Below are 22548 nucleotides of genomic sequence, written 5' to 3'. Positions count from 1 at the left end.
AGACATAATTTTGTAATAATTAGAGAAAGTGAATGGTCAGTTTCTGTAGGGGACGTCCCATACAGTATATGTATAACTCATATCAGTCAATTTTACTGTAGCGTTTACGAGATATATCACATTATTTGACTTCAGAGGCCCGTAAAGACCTCATTTCTAATAAGTAGAAAAAAACTAATGATCATTTTTAAAGGGGACACCCAATACTCTATGCATACCTCATACATTTGTACTACAGATTTTTTTTAGATATATGTCATCATTCTACTTTATATATATATAAAAACCTCATTTTTAATAAGTAGAAAATACTAATAGTCAGTTGTTATATGGGATGTCCCATACAATATGCACATGTCATTTCAAACCATTTGCATTTTGGAGATAAATGTAATTATTCTATTTTATACACCTATGAAGACCTCATTTCAAATAAGTAGAAAAAAAATATTGTTCAGTTTCTATAGTTTCCATAGGAGATGTAATGTACAGTATGCATACCTCACATCAAACCATTTTACTTTAGCATTTTGGAGATATGTCACTTTACTTAACATAACATGCCTTTAAGTAGCCCATTATTTTTATAATAAGTATAAGACGTCTTACAATACATGATATAAAAACATTTTACTCTTGGATTTCAGAGTACTACAAAATGTGTACAGTGATAAAACATGCGGTTCTGTCTGCACTTTGTACATTGTTGGATTTAAATAAACTTTAACTCTGTCAAAATAGAAGACAAATCATGTAGAGGATTTAGAAAAAAAATCTCAATTACAGTACACAAGGAACAAAACTTGTCAATGAAGATAGTGAACAGAAGGGATTAAACAAAAATGGGCTAATTAGACAAAACAAAGCAAAACAAAAACATGGAGAAAATCCAGCTGGAGTAGAGGAAATAGGAACAAGACAAAACTATAAACAAAGGTCACAGAGACCCAGAAACATAACAATGCGGCTGTACATTTTATGACTTTTTTTTTTTTTACATTTTATGTACATCATTGGAGGTCTTTCAGTCCACATAATCATTGGTGGTTGAGTAATCATGCTTCGTTACAATTTTGGCAGTGTCAGTCATCCTCACCAAAAATGGCATTTGAGGGTATATTTAAACAGGTGGGATGATACCAGCCATGGCACAATGAACACTGCACCATGACTTCTTTATTGTGTGCTGTCCTGCACACACAATGGACATTGACAGTGGTTTGTCTAAACTTTTGTTTATGCAGTTTTGCCTCTATTTTGAATTCTATCTTCCCTGTTCTGAAACACTTGATGAGTTCTGCCCTCATCCGACCCTCACGGAATTGACAGTTCTCAGGTCTAATGTTATTGCATAGTGCATATGCAAATCCAATTGCAAGCAAGCCACAGTTGCTGCTATTGGTCTGCTGCTGAACAGTAGGAAACATGACCACAAATTGGTGTTGCTTTGGCCTTAACATCCATGATAAGGCCTGTTCAGTATTGCTGTCCTCTCAACAATGTTGCAATTAATGCAAACCTCATTATTTCCAGCAAAGAGGTTGCTTGCTTTTGCTTCATCTTGAGTCGATTGCTTCAGTCTGTTGTGCTGCTGTGAGGTTTGTGATTGTAGCTCCGTGTACCTTCGCTTTTTATTGAATCTCTACCTTACTTTCACTCCCTTTTGTCTAAAGTGATAATATATAACTTAATTCCCACCATATTTCTGGTGTTATCTTTCAAACTAATCTAACTAATTTGATCGTTCGCTTTTAAAACCGTGAGTGCAGCTTGTTAGCCCGTTAGCTTGTCACTCGCGGTTCCATTTGCTTTTCTATTCGCGCCTATTATTGTTTTCTTTTTTCCCGCTCCGTTTTTCACGAGCTCATCAAACAACAGTGGTAAGTGGTAAGTTAAGTTGGTATAATTCATCAATCACGGTGAGTAATGGCTTCTTCTCCTGCTATTGTTGTTTGCACTGTTTGCCACATGTATAGTTTATCTGTCTCTGTCACAGAGGTGTAAAGTCCAGGGGTCAGAAAGTAAAAGTCCTGCCATGTGTTTATTCCACCCATGAACTCAGCAGCTGATTTCACCAGAGGAGGAACCAAGTCATTCCTTTCAAGTCACAAACGAGTCTCGAGTCAAATCCCAAGTCCTCAAAGAGTTAAAGTTAATGAGATAATTAAGTGTCTAATTAAAAGATGATTGTGCATTAGTGATGAACACCTGCTGTTATTGAGAATCACAGAGGATCGGATGTTGATGTTTTATTGGTTAAAATGATGCCACCATCATGGAGACCAGTGTTTGCTTTAGTTGGGCTCTTAACCCGTGACTCCTGTGTTAGATCTCTCTCTGTGGTAATGCATGTGCTGTTATAAAGCAGAAAGATCAGTGCAGTACAGTGAGCAGCTGTTAGCTGCTTTACATGAAGAAATAATCATAAGGTGTTGACTTGATTACATCCAAAATATTTTTTATTTCATCTAAAGATTTATGTTTTGAATAATCAATCCTGTGAAACTACAGCATGCATGGAAAATATTTGTCTAACAGTTATAATGAATTAATCTTAAATCTACTGTACGCAATACATGAACATATTTGAACTCTTATTCTAATTAGACACACACAGACATCACTAACCAGCATATGAATCTCAACAATGGTGACAATCAACAAAATGCTTCATGCTGCAATGCATGCTGGGTAACACCATAGTAAAAACTCCCATCATGCACTGCAGTATGAAAAATTATTGTCACCACTGTTGAGGATCATATGATAAGTGTTCATGTTTAAAAGCCTGAGCCTATACAGTTATTTTTTCCCAATGTTAAAGCATTGTTGTGGCATTTGTTTAGCAGGATTTTTTTCACAGTTCAGTAATAACTGAATGTCAGTCAACAAACCAAAGAGAAACACCTTCATGATGTTCATTCAAATTATTTATAAACAGAAAGTGTAAGCTAAACTCAAAAGTGTCAAACCTCAAGCTTTCAATTCAGCAATGCACAAATGTTTGCTGTGAAACTATTGCAATTGCTCAAAAGCAAATTACTTTATTAAAAGGGCTAAGAGCCCAACTAAAGCAAACACTGATCTCCATGATGGTGGCATCATTTTAACCAATAAAACATCAACATCTGATCCTCTGTGATTCTCAGTAACAGCAGGTGTTCATCACTAATGCACAATCATCATTTAATTAGTCTCTTAATTATCTCATTAACTTTAACTCTTTGAGGACTTGTGATTTGACTCGAGACTCGTTTGTGACTTGAAAGGAATGACTTGGTTCCTCCTCTGGTGAAATCAGCTGCTGAGTTCATGGGTGGAATAAACACATGGCAGGACTTTTACTTTCTGACCCCTGGACTTTACACCTCTGTGGATCTTAGCGCTGCGTTCGACACTATCGATCACAACATTCTTTTGAATAGACTAGAAAACTTTGTTGGCATTAGTGGAAGTGCCTTAGCGTGGTTCAAATCGTAGTTATCTGACCGCCATCAGTTCGTAGCAGTGAATGAAGAGGTATCATATCGATCACAAGTGCAGTACGGAGTATCTCAGGGCTCAGTACTAAAGCCGTTACTTTTCACACTTTATATGTTACCCTTGGGAGATATTATCAGGAGACATGGTGTTAGCTTTCACTGTTATGCTGATGATACTCAGCTCTATATTTCTTCGCGGCCCGGTGAAACACACCAAATTGAGAAACTAACGGAATGCATAGTCGATATAAAAAATTGGATGACAAGTAATTTTTTACTGCTAAATTCTGAAAAAACAGAGGTGTTAATTATCGGACCTAAAAAGCCCACATGTAATAACCTAGAACATTATCTAACACTTGATGGATGCTCTGTTAATTCTTCTTCATCAGTCAGGAACCTAGGTGTGCTGTTTGATAGCAATCTGTCATTTGAAAGCCATGTTTCTAGCATCTGTAAAACTGCGTTTTTTCATCTCAAAAACATATCTAAATTGCGATCTATGCTCTCAACGTCAAATGCAGAAATACTAATTCATGCGTTTATGACCTCAAGGTTAGACTATTGTAATGCTTTATTGGGTGGTTGTTCTGTACGCTTGATCAACAAACTACAATTGGTCCAAAATGCAGCAGCTAGAGTCCTTACTAGAACCAGGAAATATGAGCATATTAGCCCGGTTCTGTCAACACTGCACTGGCTCCCTATCAAGCATCGGATAGATTTTAAAATCTTGTTAATTACTTATAAAGCCCTGAATGGTTTAGCTCCTCAGTACTTGAGCGAGCTCTTATCACATTATAGTCCTCCACGTCCACTGCGTTCTCAAAACTCTGGCCGTTTGATAATACCTAGAATATCAAAATCGACTGCGGGCGGCAGATCCTTTTCCTATTTAGCACCCAAACTCTGGAACAATCTATCTAACACTGTTCGGGAGGCAGACACACTCTGTCAGTTTAAATCTAGATTAAAGACCCATCTCTTTAGCCTGGCTTACACGTAACACACTAATACGCTTCTATTATTCAAATCCGTTAAAGGATTGTTAGGCTGCATTAGTTAGATCAACCGGAACCGGGAACACTCCCCGTAACACACGATGTACTCATTACATCGTAAGTAGAATGGCATCTACGCTAATATTTGTCTATTTCTTTCCACTTCTGTTTCTCAGTCCGTATCCGATCAGATGGTGGATCAGCACCAAGAGATGATGTCTACAGCCCTGAACGACGGCGGAGACCAGGACACCCAGATGACCCCCAGAGATATATCCCCAGTGAAGACCTCGATTAAAATACAATAAAATTAAAATATAACATATAACTACAAATATAATAAAATACCTAACTACATAATACTATTATTGTTAGAAATTGCAACAAAAGGTGACTTGACTTGACTTGCTGTCACCCAGTGGTTTCCCCCTGTGTGCAAAATTTGAACAAATTGCCTTGTTGGAGTACCCACAATCCCTCCCCTTTCTATAACACTAAATAAAAGAGATGACTGAAACCCATCGATGTCATTGTACTCCCTTGCAAGAAGGTGAGACGCAAAATCGATCTCATCACTGCTGAGCCAATGTTGGGGGTGCAGAATCGAAGTAATGGCACTGCCTTTGGGGGCTTGCTGTGTTCTAGAGAGTCTACATGGAGGCAGTTCTTCCCATGTGGGGTTCTTCCCATGCCAGCATGGACCAAGGTTCCTGTCTCTTAGCATTTCCAGGTGATGTTGATTTTGCAAAGGGCCAACATCCTGAGACATAGGATTAGTTTTTGTTAATATAATTTTAAAAGGAATAAATAAATATAAGACATATGGTCATAAGTCGAATAGTAATCAAACAATAACATTTTGCTATTAGAATTACACAAGAAGGTGTAACACTGCATCATACTTGGTGTCACAGCCTAAAAATACACCGTAATACCCATTACGTTCAAAGCATTGTATTTTGTAATTAATAATCTGTCACAATAAATACCCAAAAATATCTTGGGTCTTGTTGCTAGAAACATTTTTTTTTTTTTTTTTTTTTTTATAAAAGCAGTTTTACTTTCTATGAACTATTCAGAATTACAAAATAGTAATACATTTTATAATGTTTAAATTATATAATGAAGTATGATGTACTTATAATACCAATAAAGAAAATATTGAGTCTGTCATTTGATATACCTACAGTCTTAACATTGTGACAGAAATTACATTAAAAACATAATGACATCAAACACATGAATTAACAGATTTATATTTCTGCATTTGAAAATTGTTACATTTCATAAATACAATATAAATAAATGAATACCTTTTTGGCTTTAGTGTCAGCAGATTGGATCAGTATATCTTCTGTTGTTTCCGTCAGTGATGTGGCACATGCTTCCACGTCAGTCTAAACAAGGCATATGATACACACAAACATAGACATATTAAGGTCTTCACCTCGCTTTTATTTCATCTCTGTAAAAACTCAGCATTATCACATTATGAAAAAAGGTTTGATTAGAGTTCTTAAATCTTGTAATATAAATCGTGATGATAAAGGAAGTCTTGGTTTTAAAATGGACTACTACACTCACCAAGTGTTCTTCTTCCAGACTTTTCTCTGGGGTTGCTGTTAGAAGTTCAGCTATCGGGGTCAGCACTATGGCCTGTATTTAAATAACATGACTCGTGTGATCAAATGTATGTGCAGTTGCACTTTTTTTCACGCTTCACTTAATTCAAAATCTGTGTGATGTAATCTTTTGCATATAAACACTACTAACATTTTGAACAATCCTGCTTATAGGCTGTGTAAAGTTTAAGTATTTAATTAGTATAAGCAATTATATACGCATGTGCAGTCCAATAATTGTCATGTAAAATAATGTCCTTACTGCATTCATACCTTTTCACCTTTATTTTCATCAGACTGGGTGTCTGTATGTATATTTTTTTCCATCAAGGATGTGTCACATCCTTCCACTGCAGTCTAAACAAGTCATAAAACATACATTTTAATGATGCAATGATAGTACTTGAAGTCTCTCTCTCTCTCTCTGTCTCTCTCTCTCTCTCTCTCTCTCTGTCTTTGTAGTTAATATAGAAAGTGTAGATGTACAACTTTCAATAAAGTATACATACATTAATAACTTTTGTATTTCAGTACAAATTAATGCAACTACTCACTCAAAACACATAAAAGGTGCTCATTTGTTGCCACCTACTGTAGTAAATTTGTACAATGGACAAATGGTAACTGCTAGTATTGGAACTAATAATTTGGATGAACAGATTCAAATCACTCGAGTCACTGTGATGAATCAAAATTCTACAGCTAAAAAGGCTTGGATAGTCTATTGTGCTTACCAGGTTTTGCCTGCAAACATTTTCTTCTTGTTTTGCTGCCTGTGGTCCAGTTTTTTTTGGTCAGCACCTTGTGCTACATTAAAAATAAAAACAGTACATTATGTATTTCATAAGAATGGTTGATGTGTGGTTTTGACTGTATCTTACTAAGTTATATAATAAATTATCATCATCCTACCTTTGTGGCTTTCTTGAAGGGGAAGACTTTTAGTAGTGGTGATACATAAATGCCTTTCTTGGACCGCCTTCTTTGTTTCCAGCGCTCAACTTCTACCCGGTGTGTCTACATTTACAAATATGTACAAACATTGTTGAAAACAGGATTACTTAATAGTTAAAGTTAGCCATAAATTAAATATTTTGTAGACAAATTATTACTCTAACTTTTTTCTTGCGGGTAGAGTCTGAAAACTCTCTCAGCAGGGCATTATGGGATATTTGATAAATATGGACAAAATCATCCAGCTGTGTGTGGCGGCGTCTTTGAAAGCGCACAGGTTTCAGGTCCCACTGGCTTTTCTCCATAATGCCTTGCGTTTTGTTGTCATTGGTGTAATTCTAAAAAAAAATATATATATATATACAAAACAAACATTGCTGTTTTGTAAACTGTCATAGCAGTATTAAAGAACAGATGCATTGTACAAACAATGAAACACAGACCTGTGTGTCTAACTGACTACACCTCTCAAATTTCTTTGAAATATTTTTGTAGGCGGGACCTCTTCCGTGGCGGCCCAAATCTCCTGAAACATATTTAATTGATTTAAGTACTTGTATTTCAGCCCATGAAAGTATTCAAGGAATTTTTTAATGGAATAAAATAGGTTACAATTTATTTTAAGTTGTGTTTGTTACACTGTAATTATACATTTAACTACTGAGTAATGTTAAGTATCTACATGTGCTTACTATAGGGTTAAGATTAGGGTTTGGTATGGTTTAAGGTTAGTTGCATGTAATGCATAGTGTATAGTAGGGCTGTCAACATTAACACATGCGATAAATTCAAAATCCTTAACGCATTAAAATAATTTAACGCAAACAAATTATTGAAGCATGTGAAATTGCATCATTAAAATAATTTATGTTACGCAGTTAGATGATCTTACAGTTTTTTTCAACTGCTTACACACGTTTTCAAAACAATGTCACCTTTTTTCAAAACTCTACACACAATTCCCAAAACTGCACACACAAAATGCAAAATGCCTCACATCTCCTTCAAAATGTAACACTGCATTCAAAATGCCATAAACACACACTGTAAAATACCGGCAGCTGTGGTTGCCAGAATTTTACCGTGAAAAATACGGTAGCTAAATTTTAGGATTTACAGAACTGTTTAAATTTACAGTGAAAAACCGTATCTCATCAACTGATACAATGTTAATACACAAACCTTTCAGTTAACTCACTTTATTTGCAGAAACCGACTAGCTTAAATTATCCAACTGCCATTTGTTTATAAACTAATATTTATAATGTTTATGTAATGTGAGCATAAGAGTATTGAGAACTATTTTGTTTAAGTCCATGAAGAAAATCTTACTGATTTATGCAAAGTCATCAATTCAACTCAAATCTCTTGCAAATACCAGCAGCACACATACATGTGTGATTAAAACTAATAACTACACAGTTACTGCCTTTAAATAAAGCAACATGCAGCATAACATCAGTGTCCTTCTGTCCGTCCTTGACTTAAACACAGGCTCTACTCTCCAGCACAATGGTGACCCACAAAACACAACAGGAAGTTGACTGTTAGGTTTCACAGTATTTTGCTGTTTTCTGTCTTGATTTTACGGTGAAACACCGGCAGCTGTGGTTGCCAGTAATCTACTGTTTTTTACAGTTTGCTTCCGTAAATTAAATTTACGGTATATTTCTGTTAAAATTACATTTCACAGTATGTTTTGTCATCTGACAAATTTAACCCCTTTAATCCCACAGCAAAATCCTCAGTTTTAAAGAGCACTTCTATGTGTCCACACTACAGAGTGTTGAAGTAACACTGAAGCAGTGATGAATTAATGAGAGAATTAAGTGACTAATTAAATTAGGATTGAGTTTATTGATGAACACCTGCTGTTAACAAGTAGAATCATTGAAGGAACGAGAAACAAGAGCAGAGAAACAAAACTTACAGCTAAAGCCAAGATGAAATCAACTGAAATTAAACACATGAAATCTCTCAAGATTTCAGAAGAGGGTGATTAAACAACTCCACACCAGCATCTTATTACTAACCACTTTTACTTTGTCATATGTGTACAAAAGCTCTTATTGAGATTTTAGGTGTTGTACTTTCATTTGAAGTCACCATATTGGCGATCAGTGGTTGCTTTAGTTGGGATCTTGAATCGTGACTCTTTAATGTTGGTTTTTGTTTGGTTGCTTTAATCAGCTGTGTTTATTAAGCACAGTTTTTAAAGCAAAATAAGCCAAAACAATCTATCATCATCGGAGACTGATGTTTATGATGTCAAAACCAACATGATCTGGTTTAATTCACTGATTATACCATGTTAAGTCTCTTATTAAACATGTGATATGTTAATTGCACCATTGATTACTACAGCAATCAAATGTTGTGAAACAGCTCTAACCAGAATATGCACAAATAAATGTATTGAACTACGGCAGAATTTAAACACACACAGACATCAGCAATCGGCATATGAATCTCAAAATTGGTGACAATCAAAAACGATATAAATTTTTTTTTAAAAACGGTTCAACTCTGAACATCACAAAACAGTCTACTGAAAAGTAACAACAAAAACAACACCAAAATAAAAGCAAATAAAGAAAATATTAAGAACATTCAGCTGCATAATTTATTCATGCTGCAGTGCATGCTGGGAGTTTTGTACTGGCACCCAGCATGCTTTGCGGCATGAATTGTTTTTTTTTTATTATTATTAATAGTCACCATTGTTGAGGTTCATATGCTGATTCCTGATGTCTGTGTGTCTAAATGGTAATGTAACTCTGAAGGTTTTGTGCATAAAAGGTTTTTAAATTCTTTCATAACGGTTTGTCAGCTTAACTTGTAGAGTAATATTACTACCATAAACAATAAGAAATTAATTACAAATCACCCATATTGTTTGACACTAACTGAAAGAGATCAGTGATGATGATCATCGTTAACCAAAACTACTTAACTACAAGCTTTCTTGGCTTTTCTTGTCATAACAAATGTGCTTTACAAACACAGTTACAACAGCCAAAGAAAAACTAACCTTAAAGAGTCAAGGGTCAAGAGCATAACTAAAGCAACCACTGATCGCCAAAATGGTGAGGTCAAACAAAACATTTGAAATAAAATATAAACCTCTGTTAATTCGTAGATATCTGACAGAAATGAAGTCAAACTGGTTAGTAATGAGTGGAGCTGGTGATGCTGTTTGTGGAGTTGTTTAATCATCCTCTGCTGTTTTATTTCAGTTGATTTCATTTAAGGCTGTGGCTGTATGTCAGTTGTAGTTTTGTTTCTTGTTCTTTCCTTCAGTGATTGTGTTTGTTAACAGCAGGTGTTCATCAGTGTCTGAATTCACTCATATGTTCTCAATCACTCTGTCTAGTGGACTATATAGTGAAGTAATGTAGGACTAGTGAATGAGGGTGTGGGGTGTGGTTTCAGACACAGTCTATGAGTGTCGACTCTGAGGCTACTTTCTCGAAAACAAAGGTTAGATCTATTACAGTTATTCACTGTATATAGTAAGGAAACTTACTCTTAATCATTTAACAGGTTATTACTGTGGTATTTTACAGTTTTTTACTGTTAAAATCACAATCATTTTTTACAGTGCATGTCAGAATGAAGCATTTGCATCAAATGGCAAACACTTCTTTCATAATAGTAAATGTTTGGATATACCATGTAAACACGGTTGTTCTAAATCTAAAGCTCTTTGGTCTTTCATAGGCTTATATCTACATTTCAATACAATGTTCTACAGTGAAAGTAATCTGCTGAGAGGGGTAACAAGTACACTGTAAACACCAATGCAATGTAGAAACAGAAAATATTTATTAGGCCAAACATTATTGTTGCATACAGTAGCATACAACAAGACCATAAACATATGTAAACCAAAAATATATTCTTTAGAATACAGTAAAGAACACAATTTTGTGTGTGTGTTGGTGGTGGGGGGGGTTAGTCACCAGTGCCAAGCTATGCTTCATCTGTTCTCCGGGCTGGGTCTGCCACAATACTTTGTCCACATCACAAGATATGTTTTCTCTTGTCAAGCATCGAGGGAAGTATCTCCTAGCATGGCGTATCCAACCTTGGACAGAGGCAACCTCTATGTCCCCACATGCGTCCTCCATTACATTTACATTTATATTTAATCACTCAGCAGACGCTTTTATCCAAAGCGACGTACAATATGAGAACAATAGAAGCAATCAGACCATCGAGAGTGCAGCAGTATACAAGTGCCATGACAAGTCTCAGTTAGTCCAGCACAGTACACGTAGCTAGGGGTTACTATTATTATTTTTTTTATTTTATTATTTTTAAATAGATAGAATAGGTAAGTGCCTGGAGAAGTGCCATGCGGGCATAGAGTTGGCGATCTTACACTTTCCAGCACCAGGCTGAGAAGAATTCCTCTATGGGGTTTAGAAAAGGTGTATATGGGGGTAGGTACAAAACTACAAATTGTGGATGGGTGGCAAACCAGTTTTGGACCAGAACAGCCCGGTGAAATCTAACAATTTACAAAAAAATGTAGTACAGCATGATAACCAACCTCATTCATTCAATGCAGTGCAGTAAATGGATGGCTTAGAGTTACAAATGTTTATGCAATACTATGCAGTCATACGTATTTTACTGTACATTACTGTAATGCTAAAATAGTCATTAGATAGTTGCATACCTGTTCTCATTTCTGAAGGTTCGAATTATGGACGCCACTGTAAATCGACTCAAGTTGGGCTGGACTCTCAGTCCAGCCTCTCTCATGGTCAAACCGTGGTTGGTCACATGATCAACAAGTGTTGCCCTAATCTCATCAGAGATGGCAGTAAAGCAGTGATTGGTTAGTGATCACTTAAGCAATTTGTGTTTGCACATGTGAGGAGTGTGTGTGTGTGACCTGGTGAATAAGTGTAGCGGTTTGATTGGTTGTGTTTGGAAAAGGAAAGCAAGTCACTTCCTGTTAGATTTTTGTGTTTTAGGTAGAGAATTGTGTGTTGTGTTTTGCAAAAAGTGTTTTCTGAAATTGACAACTGAGTCAAATGCCGAGAATTAGTGTAAGGTTTTGCAGATTTGGTGTGTGGTTCTGGTGTTTGAGTGTCAGGTTTCAGAAATTGAGTGACAAGTAAAGATTTGTGTGTAAGCAGTTGAAAAAAACTGTAATACTCACTTTAGTTTAGCAAGGTATGTTCACAACATTAGCTACTTTTCCAGGAAACTATTATTAAAATAACTTTCCATGATAAATAATTAAATTAGCAGACATAAGGTTACTAACCGTAGAACAATCTTGTTGTTTGTAATGTTGTTTTGCACTTCCCGGCCACCTGACCCTTGACTTCTGTGTTAGTTGTTTTTTTTGTTTTTTGTTTCTTGTGTAAATGGATGTTGTATTATTAGTTGTATTGATTATAGTAAAAGGGGTTTTAAGAGCCAGTGGTTCTGTGTAGCGATGGGCAGAGCTGGGTAGATTACTTACAAATTGTAATCCGTTACTGATTCTAGATTACATGACAAAAATTGTAGTCAGTAACGCAATCCCTTACATTACACATTGTAGGTAATATAATCAGATTACTTTTGATTTGACTCATTTATCACATTGATTTAAATAGCATTATAGCTATAATGAATCAGCGGAGAATTTGCCAAACTAATTCATTTATTTTTTAATTCATTTATTTCCAGAAAAACACGTTTGTTAAATATACATTAATGTAAATGAACTTACAGAGATGCTCACAAAACGGCCGATGTAAGATGTCTTCTGTCAGAAAAGAGCTTCAACAAAATGTCCGTATTGAAATGTTACTTTCACTTTCAGCAGCGTCTCTTATTGAATCATGTGACGCTGTTTGTCTCCAATAGGAGGCGCTGTGATTCCAGCAGACGAAGCAGAGTCATTACATAAAATATTTATAACATTAATCATTTCACGTGTAAGAAGTAATAATAATGTTTTATATATATAGCGCCTTTCCAGAGCTCAATGACACTTTACAATAAACATCAGAAATTTGAGAATAACTTCAAACAATAATAGTTCCATAATTGAGTTCCATAATTTAGGGGTGACAACACTGAATGATCTGCCCTCATAAAACTTACATTTTATGTAATTCAATTGCATACCAATTTTCTATCCATTTAAATTACATAGTTTTAACATAAATCAATTAATTTAATGTGATTCATATGCGTTAGTCATACGTGAATGAAACAGGTAAGATTTATGTAATCTAAATGGATGGAAAATTGTTATGCAATTTAATTACATAAAAAGTCAATTTTGACCGACACATTTTTTTGAGTGTAGTGTAATGGTGCATTAGTTTTCCGACTCCATTCTGAGTTTGCAGTGCTCCGCCTTTCTCCATTGACTGAAAACGAAAGTATTTTCCATCTTTCAGACGCAGCCGGACGATTCGAAACTCGAGCTCAGATCAAAACATTTATAGGATCCCAGATTGCTTTTTCTGTAAGGTAAGAGTCAAGAAGTCTGAATCTGTTTGTACCTCAACTCTAATGGTTTTATGCTGTGAAAATGACTGCAGTGAAAGTGAATTTAATGTTGCCTACAGCTGATGAGTGAAGTGCGTCATCACATCTGCTGGTGTGAAAAGCTTAACGTGAATCATATTTACTGGGCAGATGAGCCCAAAATATCTACACTACGCTAGCTTTTCTTCCCATAGAAGCCCATTATATAAAACGCTTACCTTGAAGGAGAAAACAAATGAAGTAAAATAAATTATGTAACGGATTTCGGTAACACTTTACAATAAGGTGTCATTTGTTAACATTAGTTGCTGTATTAACTAACATGAACAAACAATGAACAATGCATTCATTACACTATTTATTAATCTTTGTTAATGTTAGTTAATGAAAATACAGTTGTTCATTGTTTATTCATGTTGCATTAACTAACGTTAACAAACACAACTTGTGATTTTAATAACGCATTAGTAAATGCTGAAATTAACATTAACTAAGATTAATAAATGCTGTGGAAGTATTGTTCATTCTTAGTTCATGTTTACTAATGTTGTTAACTAATGAACCTTATTGTAAAGTGTTACCCGGATTTCTATACGAGAAAAACTGCACTCAAAAAAATGATTCGGTCTAAATTTACATTTTATGTAATTCAATTGCTTAACAATTTTCCATCCATTTAGATTACATAGTTTTAAATCAATAAACTTAATGTGATTCATATGCATCAGTCATACGTGAATGAAACAGGTAAGACTTATGTAATTCACAACGAAGTCCCCACACTGCTCAGTGTTCATGTGTTTCCACACTACAGAGTGTTAAAGTAGAATTGAAGCAGTGCTGGAGTTAAGAAGATAATTATGTGATGATTGATCATTAACCCTCTGGGGTCTGAGGGTGTTTTGGGGCCCCGGAGAAGTTTTGACATGCCCTGACATTTGTGCTTTTTTCAGTAGCTTATAAACATTTTAATGGCTAAAGTCTAAAAACACTGTATTCAGCACAAACTGGGCTACAATAATATGTGAGCAGCATGTACGTACATGATTGTGTTTTTGAGAAAACAACGTTTATGCGTGGTTAGACAAAAACTAAAATTTTAAAGTAACTGAAATAAGGCCATAAAACACATACAGAACATTTGTTCACAAGACTTTTGAGAACTGGATCTTGTAGCCTAGAATATTTGCTACAAAATGATCTGAAAATAATCTAACTCACTCATTCAGAGAAAACAATATATTGATTTAAATTTTCTAAGTCACTTTTTGAGTAGAAAGGGTCTATGCGAGAGGGCGTGACCTATCCTGGATAATGCTGTGACTCACACCTGAGAAGACAAAGGCCCGCATAATGAGCTCCATAATGAGCCATTCAGTCAGGTGTGTGACTGAGAGAGAAGAGTTACAAGAAAGAATGTGAGGAAAAAAGAAATGTGTATACATATAACTATCACATAAAATAACTTGAGATTCACTTGCGAGTGCAGTTAAACAGTTTATTAGGAACAAACAAACAAATAAACAACAGAAGAGTCAAGACATCGTGGGTGCAATATCCAAAATATCCAAAACAGTGGCAGGAAACTGGAACCCAGGAAAACAGGAGACAGCAGAAACTGCATGAGAAAACACAAAACAGACGTGAGCAACACAATGAACGGACAAAGACAAAGCAAACATGGTGACAATACATACACTACCAGTCAAATTATTTAAACAGCACGATTTGTAATGTTTTTTTTTTTTTAAGAAGTGTCTTCAGCTCATTTATTTGATCCAAAGTACAGCAAAAACAGTACATTATATTTATTATAATATATATAGGCCTACATATTGTTACTATTCAAAATAAATAAAGCACCCCACTAAAATTTATAAATAAATTAGTGAGCATGTTGATAGTCTTATCAGGAGCAACTATATTATTACATTAGCAATCACCAATATTGCCCACGTGATTTTATAACATAGATGCACACATGCTTTGCATGTATTATCATACAATACAAAAACATTTTATAACTGAGAAACTAAATTATTATTGTTAAGCTTATTATAAACATGTTTGAGCAGGTATTTGCAAACAGAGTAGGCTACTTCACAGTAAAGATTGTGAAACTTTCTTAGACATTACTTTTATATCATTGTTTATAGAACATATAACTATCCTCACGTCGTGCAACATTTAAATGCAATGAAAGGTTGCCTATCATATTTCAAAATGTTGCACTCGATTTCACACATTTTATTCTGGAGTTATAGTTTGGGAAAAGTTCACCAGTAAATGCGTTCAACTTTGTCACAACAACACATTATCGAATGCCAATAAGAAACATTACTTACTCGGTATAAAGTATCTCCTCCTCCGCCGGCTCCAGCTGCCCTTGTGTTCTGTTTGTGAGGTAAACACAGCTTTTTCCTCTCAGCACGTTTCTGAGGTAAATGCAAGGCTTTTTCCTCACAGCGTGTTCTTCCAAAATTGAAAAGTATCCGAGATGAACTCGTTGCTGCTTTGTTTGCGGTGGTGTGGGCGTCTACATGCTGCGTGGCTCGCGTGGAGGTTTGTAATAACAATAGCGCGAGCAGCGCGTGGGTGTGACATAATTAGAGATAATGAGACCAGACGGAAAAACTGGACATGTCCTTGGTTTCATACGAATTACTTTATCACAGAATACTTGTTTTCGGTAAGACTTGCTTCATTTAACAGTATACATGTCAAGCTTTCTATAGATATATGTCTCATGTCTCTGTGTGAAGTATTTGCTGAGTTGCAGTTCATTTTAGTGACGTGTTTCAAAAAGCAGTTCACGGAGATGGAGAAGACAGAGAGCGCTGGATGTTGTGTTGCTTAAGCATTTATTTGTAGCTTCACATCTAGCAGTATTGTAAACACCAGATAATTTGAATAATTTACAAATCACTTTGTGCATAAAATGTTTTCATCTGTAGCAAGACGTTTATTTGTTTTATTGAAAACGTTTAGTTTGACCTCACCATTGTGGCGATCAGGGTTTGCTTTAGTTGTGCTCTTGACCATCAAATTTTAATTTTAGCTTTTTTATGGGTGCTGTAACTGTGTTTGTAAAGCACATTTGTTATAGTATGAAAAGCCAGGAAAAATTGTGATTACGTGTTTTTGATTGATTATTGATAATGATATAATCATTATCTAGTGGCGTGGTTCACTGATCTCATTCAGAGGCTGATCTTTAAAGACATGGTGTGGATATTTTTTTTTGTGTGTTTGAAATCGTTATATGACCCTGAATGAGATGACAAACTGCTACTGAAAAATTTTGAAAATGTCTTATGCACAAAAATTTTAGTACTATGGCAGCAACTAGACACACACAGACATCAAGAATCAGCGTATGAATCTCAACAATGGTGACAATCAACAAAATAAATAAACAGATCAACTCTGAACATCACAAAACATGCTACTAAAACTCAACACAAAAAAAATAAAATAAATAAAAGCACATAGTAAGAATTAAAGACAATAAGTAGACAATTCAGCGGCATAATTTATTCATGCCGCAATGCATGCTGGGATTCATGGGTGAGTTTTGTACTGTGCTGGTACCCAGCATGAATTGCAGCATTAAGCTTTTGATTGTCACCATTGTTGAGATTCATATGCTCATTCTTGATGTCTGTGTGTGTCTGATTGCTGCCGTAGTACTAAAAGTTTTGTGCATAAGACATTTTTAAAATTTTTCAGTAGCAGTTTGTCATCTCATTCAGGGTCACATAGCAATTGTAAACAACACACACACACAAAAAAAGATATCCACACCATGTCTTTAAAGATCAGTGAATCAGGCCACTAGATAATGATTATATCATTATCAATAATCAATCAAAAGCACATAAACACAATTTTTTCTGGCTTTTCATGCTGCAACAAATGTGCTCTACAAACACAGTTACAGCAGCCAGAAAAAAGCTAAGATTAAAATTTGATGGTCAAGAGCCCAACTAAAGCAAACCCTGACCGCCACAATGGTGAGGTCAAACTAAACGTTTTCAATAAAACAAATAAACTTCTGTTAATTCTCAAATGATTTTCATAGACATATGACAGAAATAAAGTCAGATTGTAATGTGTGAAGCTGGTAAAGCTGTTTGTGGAGTTGTTTAATCAGATCTTGAGAGATTTAATGATGTCTTGTATTTCAGTTGAGTTCATCTAAGGCTGTGGCTGAAGTCAGTTGTAGTTCTTGTTTCTCTTTCATTCAGTGATTCTGCTTGTTAACAGCAGGTGTTATCTATAAGGAGAGTAAATATTTAACTGAACTGTATTATTTTGCACAAGAGAGATCTGTTAGTTTAATTTAGTTTTGTGGGTCACCATTGCTTCAGTCAATGATGAGACACAAACACTGATGTTCTGTTGCTTTATTTAAAGACAGTAACTGTAGAGTTATTGATGCAGTGATGATCTCTTTGTTAAGTGTTTTACCACATGCATGTGTGCTATAACTGATGATAAACTGCAACAATTTGAGTTAAAGTAATGTTTTTAGTAACTTTACTATTGCAAATTAAGTGTTTGCAGTTTTATATTTAAAAATGTTCCTTCTTAGTAGAATCAAATTAAATAAGTTAACCAAATGTTTACACACCATCATAACAATTTTACAGCATGCAAGAGTTTGCTGTATTTTTACAGTACAATTGTAATTATTGATTTACAGTACTCTTGTAAATTTACAGTCTTACTGGCAACCAAAATTGCCAGTAAGTTACTGTACATTTTACAGCAATTTTTTTACAGTGTAGCTATTAGATTTACCTGCAGACAGCTCATGGTCTGGTGTTAATCTGTGCCTGTCAACAGGAGAAGATTCATACGAGTATTCAAAAGATTCTTCAATGTTAATCATCTAATAATGATTATTAGAAAATGGATATAATACTTGATTTTGTCTGACACTAAGTTGTATTATTCAGTTTTAGGCTACACACTGAAAATGGAAGAAATAAATGCAGAACAAACTGCACATTTGAATGTGGTGTTGCTGGGAAAAACCATGGCTGGGATAAGTGCATCAGGAAACACAATACTTGGACGAGAAGCATTCGTCTCAAAGAAAAGTTCCAAATCTATTACTCGAGATGTTGCTGTTGAATCTGGATCTGTTGGTGGTATGGAAGTCATTGTTTATGACACACCAGGATTATTCAACACAGAGATGAATGAAGATGAGATTCAGAAGAAATATAAAGAGGTTCTTCAGAGATGTGAATCAGGTCCCTGTATGTTTCTGCTGGTGATCAAAGCTGACAGATTCAGTGAAGAAGAGAGAAAAACTGTGGAGAAGATTGAGCAGCTGCTGGGAGACGAGCGCCTGAAGAAAACCTGGATTCTCTTCACCAGAGGAGACGAACTGGATGATGGAAACGTGACTATACAAGAATTCCTAGATGACACTGAAGAACTGAAAAACCTTGTTCAGAAATATGATCAGAGATACATTGTGTTCAACAACAAGACAAAGGATCAAGCTGGACAATTTCAAAGGCTAATAATAAAAATAATTAAGTCATACTTCAACATCAACTTCAGTGAGTCTTTTATAGCAATATTATATAAATATACTGGAATGTTTTAATATTTTTCTCTTTTTTTGCAGTGAGTGTTAAAGTTATTATTATTATTTATTTATTTATTTTTATTGTTTCTGTATTATGTAGAAGAATTATCAGAGATTCAGAATCCAGCTATAAGAAAAGGACCCAAAAATTGTGAACAAGACAAGTCTGAACAAGTCTCCAGTCTCTCATCCAGACGGCTTGTTCTTCTGGGTAAAAGTGGATTTGGGAAGAGTGCAGCTGGAAACACAATCCTGGGACAGAGAGAGTTTATATCTGTGATGAGAATGAGTTCAGTAACCAGTGAATGTTCAAAGGAACACGTCACTGTTTCAGGCAGATCTGTGACTGTAGTGGATACTCCTGGATTCTTTGATACACAGATGAAACCTGAAGAGTTAGCTGAGGAGATAGCCAGAAGTGTTTATATATCCAGTCCTGGACCTCATGCTTTTCTCATTGTGTTTCCTGTGAATATGAGATTCACTGAACATGAGCAGCAGATTCCTCAGAAGATTGAGATGATGTTTGGTGAGGGAGTGTTAAAATACTCCTTCATTCTCTTCACTCATGGAGATCAGCTGGAAGAAGAGTCAGTAGAGGAACTGATTAAGCAGAACTGCAGATTAAGAGATCTAGTTCAGAAGTGTGGAGACAGATATCACGTCTTCAACAATAAAGATCTGAATAACAGAGAGCAGGTGAATGATCTCCTGCAGAAGATTGACTCAATGATAGAGCAGAATGGAGGAGGACACTACAGTAACCAGATGTTTGAAGATGCTCAAAGATTCAGACGAGAGGAAGAAGAGCAGAGAAAACAACAAGAGGAGAAACAAAGACAAGAGGAGATTGAGAGAGTGAAGAAAGAGACAGAGAAGGGAGTCAGAGCAAAGTGTGAAGCTAAGAGATCTGAACAAGAAAGACTCAAAGCAGAGAAGCAGAGAGAGGAAGATAAAGGAAAAAAAGAGGGCGGATTTAAGCAGTTTTTTTATAAGCATCAGCGCTATTTTTATTTTGCAGCTGTTGTAGCTGGTTTTGCTGTTGGTGGAGTTGCTGGTGGAGTTCTAGCTAAATCTGTTATCGGTGCTGTTGGTGGAGCTGTTGTTGGTGGAGCTGTTGGTGGAGCTGTTGTTGGTGGAGCTGTTGGTGGAGCTGTTGTTGGTGGAGCTGTTGGTGGAGCTGTTGTTGGAATTACTGATGCAGCTCTTGGTGGATTTTCTGGTGGCACTGCTCCTAACTCCTAACCCTAATTAAAATACAATAAAATTAAAATATAACATATAACTGAAAATATAATAAAATACCTAACTACATAATACTATTATTGTTAGAAATTGCAACAAAATAAAATAGAAATGTAAACTTTTGAACTGCGGGTTTCGTCTGGTCAGAGGAGAACTGGCCCCCCGACTGAGCCTGGTTTCTCCCAAGGTTTTTTTCTCCATTCTGTCCCAGAGGGAGTTTTGGTTCCTTGCCGCTGTCGCCTCTGGCTTGCTCAGTTGGGGACACTTCATGTCTAGCGATTATCGCCGATTTGATTGCACAGATATTATTTAAACTAAACTGAGCTAGACAATGACATCTCTGAATTCAATAATGAAATGCCTTTTAACTGAAAATTGAGTGTTTAATCTTATCATTATACATTACTGACACTCTGTCTTTGAAATTGATACTGTTAAGTGCTTTGACACAATCTGTATTGTTAAAAGCGCTATATAAATAAAGGTGACTTGACTGCTGCTGGATCTGTAGGTGGAGCTGTTATTGATGGAGTTACTAGTAAAACTCTTGCTGGAGTTCATGATGGAGCTGTTCGTGGAGCTCTTGATGGAGCAGTAGGTGGAGGTGGTGGTGCTGCTGCTGGAACTTTAGATGGAATTATTGCTGGAGGAGCTGCTGGAGCTGTTGGTGTTGCTAAAGCTTTTGGTGGAGCTACTGATTAGAGGTCAACACGGGTTTTAAACTGAAGCCTGAACCTGTTCCCTACCCAAGATTTGTTTCTCACAACAAATAGCATAACTTCTGAAATATACTCTACATCAGGATTGCATGCAACAGTCAGTAAGCAATACGTGCATAGAAACAGAGTTTCATAAAGTTAAAGTTACAGTGGCCACTTCAGCAACACAGCAAAAGGAAAAAAGCATGTACTTACTGTGAAACCTTGTGAACAACAGATGTAACAGTCACACAAATTATGCTGAGCTCTTTATTGGTTGTAATGACAAGATCATCATTTTTTCATAGCGCAGATTTCCTTGCATCATTTGGTTCTGTAAGAAGTTTGAAGTTTCAGACAGTGCCATGTGACATAAACATTGCCAGAGCAGGAGCACAAGCCCCAAAACAGTGTGTGTATATATATATAATTTTTTTATACACACAATATATAAAATATTTGCACACTTAGCAGGTTGTGACAAACTCGAGTCCGAACCGAGCCCGAAGCTATTCATTAAACATTAACCTGAACTCGACCGAGCAGCAAAGCTCTACTTCTGCTTTTGGATCTGTAGGAGGAACTGGTTGACTTCGTCAAAAACTGCATAACTTCTGTAGGGTTGTGGGCATTGTGGAGCCTATCAAAGCGTCTATAGGCAATGATAGATCAGTTAAACTGTGCAGTGTGTGTGTTTATTCTGTATTTGTTTTCTATAAATGTTTTGGCTCATGTGCTTGCATATTCTTCATATTCTGCTTGAAACCTTGAACACAGGGTGAGGCTGCCGCCCTGCAGCTTTTAGAGGAAGCAGGGCAGACACAAAAAGGTATAAAGTGTTACGGCCCAGATGTAAGGGTCTAGGGTAAGAGAGTAACAGAGAAAAGTAAACATAAAATTGGTTGGGCTGACTGAGTACCAGTCCCCTGCCAAGCACAACAGACACGTCAAATTCCAAAGTCGAGTATTTGATTTACACAATTTCCAAATGACAAATTAAAATAGGAAGCAAAATAGACTTCAGGAGGGGGAAAGACCAAAACAACAAACAAAAGGACCCTCTAACTAGTTTAGGAGTAAAACTGTCTAAACTGTCTAAATTATGATCACAGTTATAATAAACAGGATATAAACAGGATATGTAAGTGTACATATTTTGGCAAATGCATGTAAATTGGCTGAAGAAAGGGAAGCAGTGTTTTCTATAGATTTATCACTCTGTGTAACTGAATCTCATTAAAGACTCTCAGTATTGCACCTCTTGACTCCTGACTAATCATTCCTCTTCTTCTTCTGACACAACTGTAATCTGTAAACTATAATATCTCTTATGTTACACCAGCTTATAATGCTATGAATTCTTTAATTAAATTGTGCTTATGTATTGCCTTAATGTAAGAATATTAGTCATATGAATATATTTATTTTTCATGAGGA

At 35.8% G+C, this 22548-nt stretch overlaps 2 protein-coding genes and 1 long non-coding RNA gene across 3 annotated transcripts in view; 2 read left to right on the top strand and 1 right to left on the bottom strand.

Moving 5' to 3' along the window:
• LOC131529680 (GTPase IMAP family member 9-like) overlaps positions 1–22548 on the top strand; it is a 277942-nt gene that overhangs the window by 235047 nt on the left and 20347 nt on the right. The window lies entirely within an intron of this gene.
• Positions 3380–12835, bottom strand: LOC131529693 (uncharacterized). Its single transcript, XR_009268176.1, has 9 exons — positions 12341–12835; positions 7503–7585; positions 7224–7397; positions 7018–7122; positions 6840–6912; positions 6379–6462; positions 6068–6139; positions 5797–5880; positions 3380–5243 (listed from the first exon to the last, which is right to left on the bottom strand). It is a non-coding gene; the product is annotated as an uncharacterized LOC131529693 (long non-coding RNA).
• Positions 13455–22368, top strand: LOC131529674 (GTPase IMAP family member 8-like). Its single transcript, XM_058759487.1, has 3 exons — positions 13455–13545; positions 18525–19139; positions 19269–22368. Exons 2-3 carry the CDS (start codon positions 18545–18547, stop codon positions 20411–20413), a joined length of 1740 nt encoding a protein of 579 aa, XP_058615470.1. The 5' UTR covers positions 13455–13545; positions 18525–18544; the 3' UTR covers positions 20414–22368.

This window comes from Onychostoma macrolepis, chromosome 22, assembly GCF_012432095.1.
Source record: "Onychostoma macrolepis isolate SWU-2019 chromosome 22, ASM1243209v1, whole genome shotgun sequence".
NCBI classification, from domain to species: domain Eukaryota; kingdom Metazoa; phylum Chordata; class Actinopteri; order Cypriniformes; family Cyprinidae; genus Onychostoma; species Onychostoma macrolepis.
Note: the sequence above shows the minus strand (reverse complement) of the source record. Positions and strands in the feature narration are given on the sequence as shown.

Excerpts from the sequence above, each read along its gene's own strand:
- LOC131529674 (XM_058759487.1), top strand. The coding sequence starts at position 18,545 with ATGGAAGAAATAAATGCAGAACAAACTGCACATTTGAATGTGGTGTTG. Across the intron at positions 19,140-19,268 it reads ATACTTCAACATCAACTTCA|AAGAATTATCAGAGATTCAG; the intron begins GTGAGTCTTTTA and ends TGTATTATGTAG.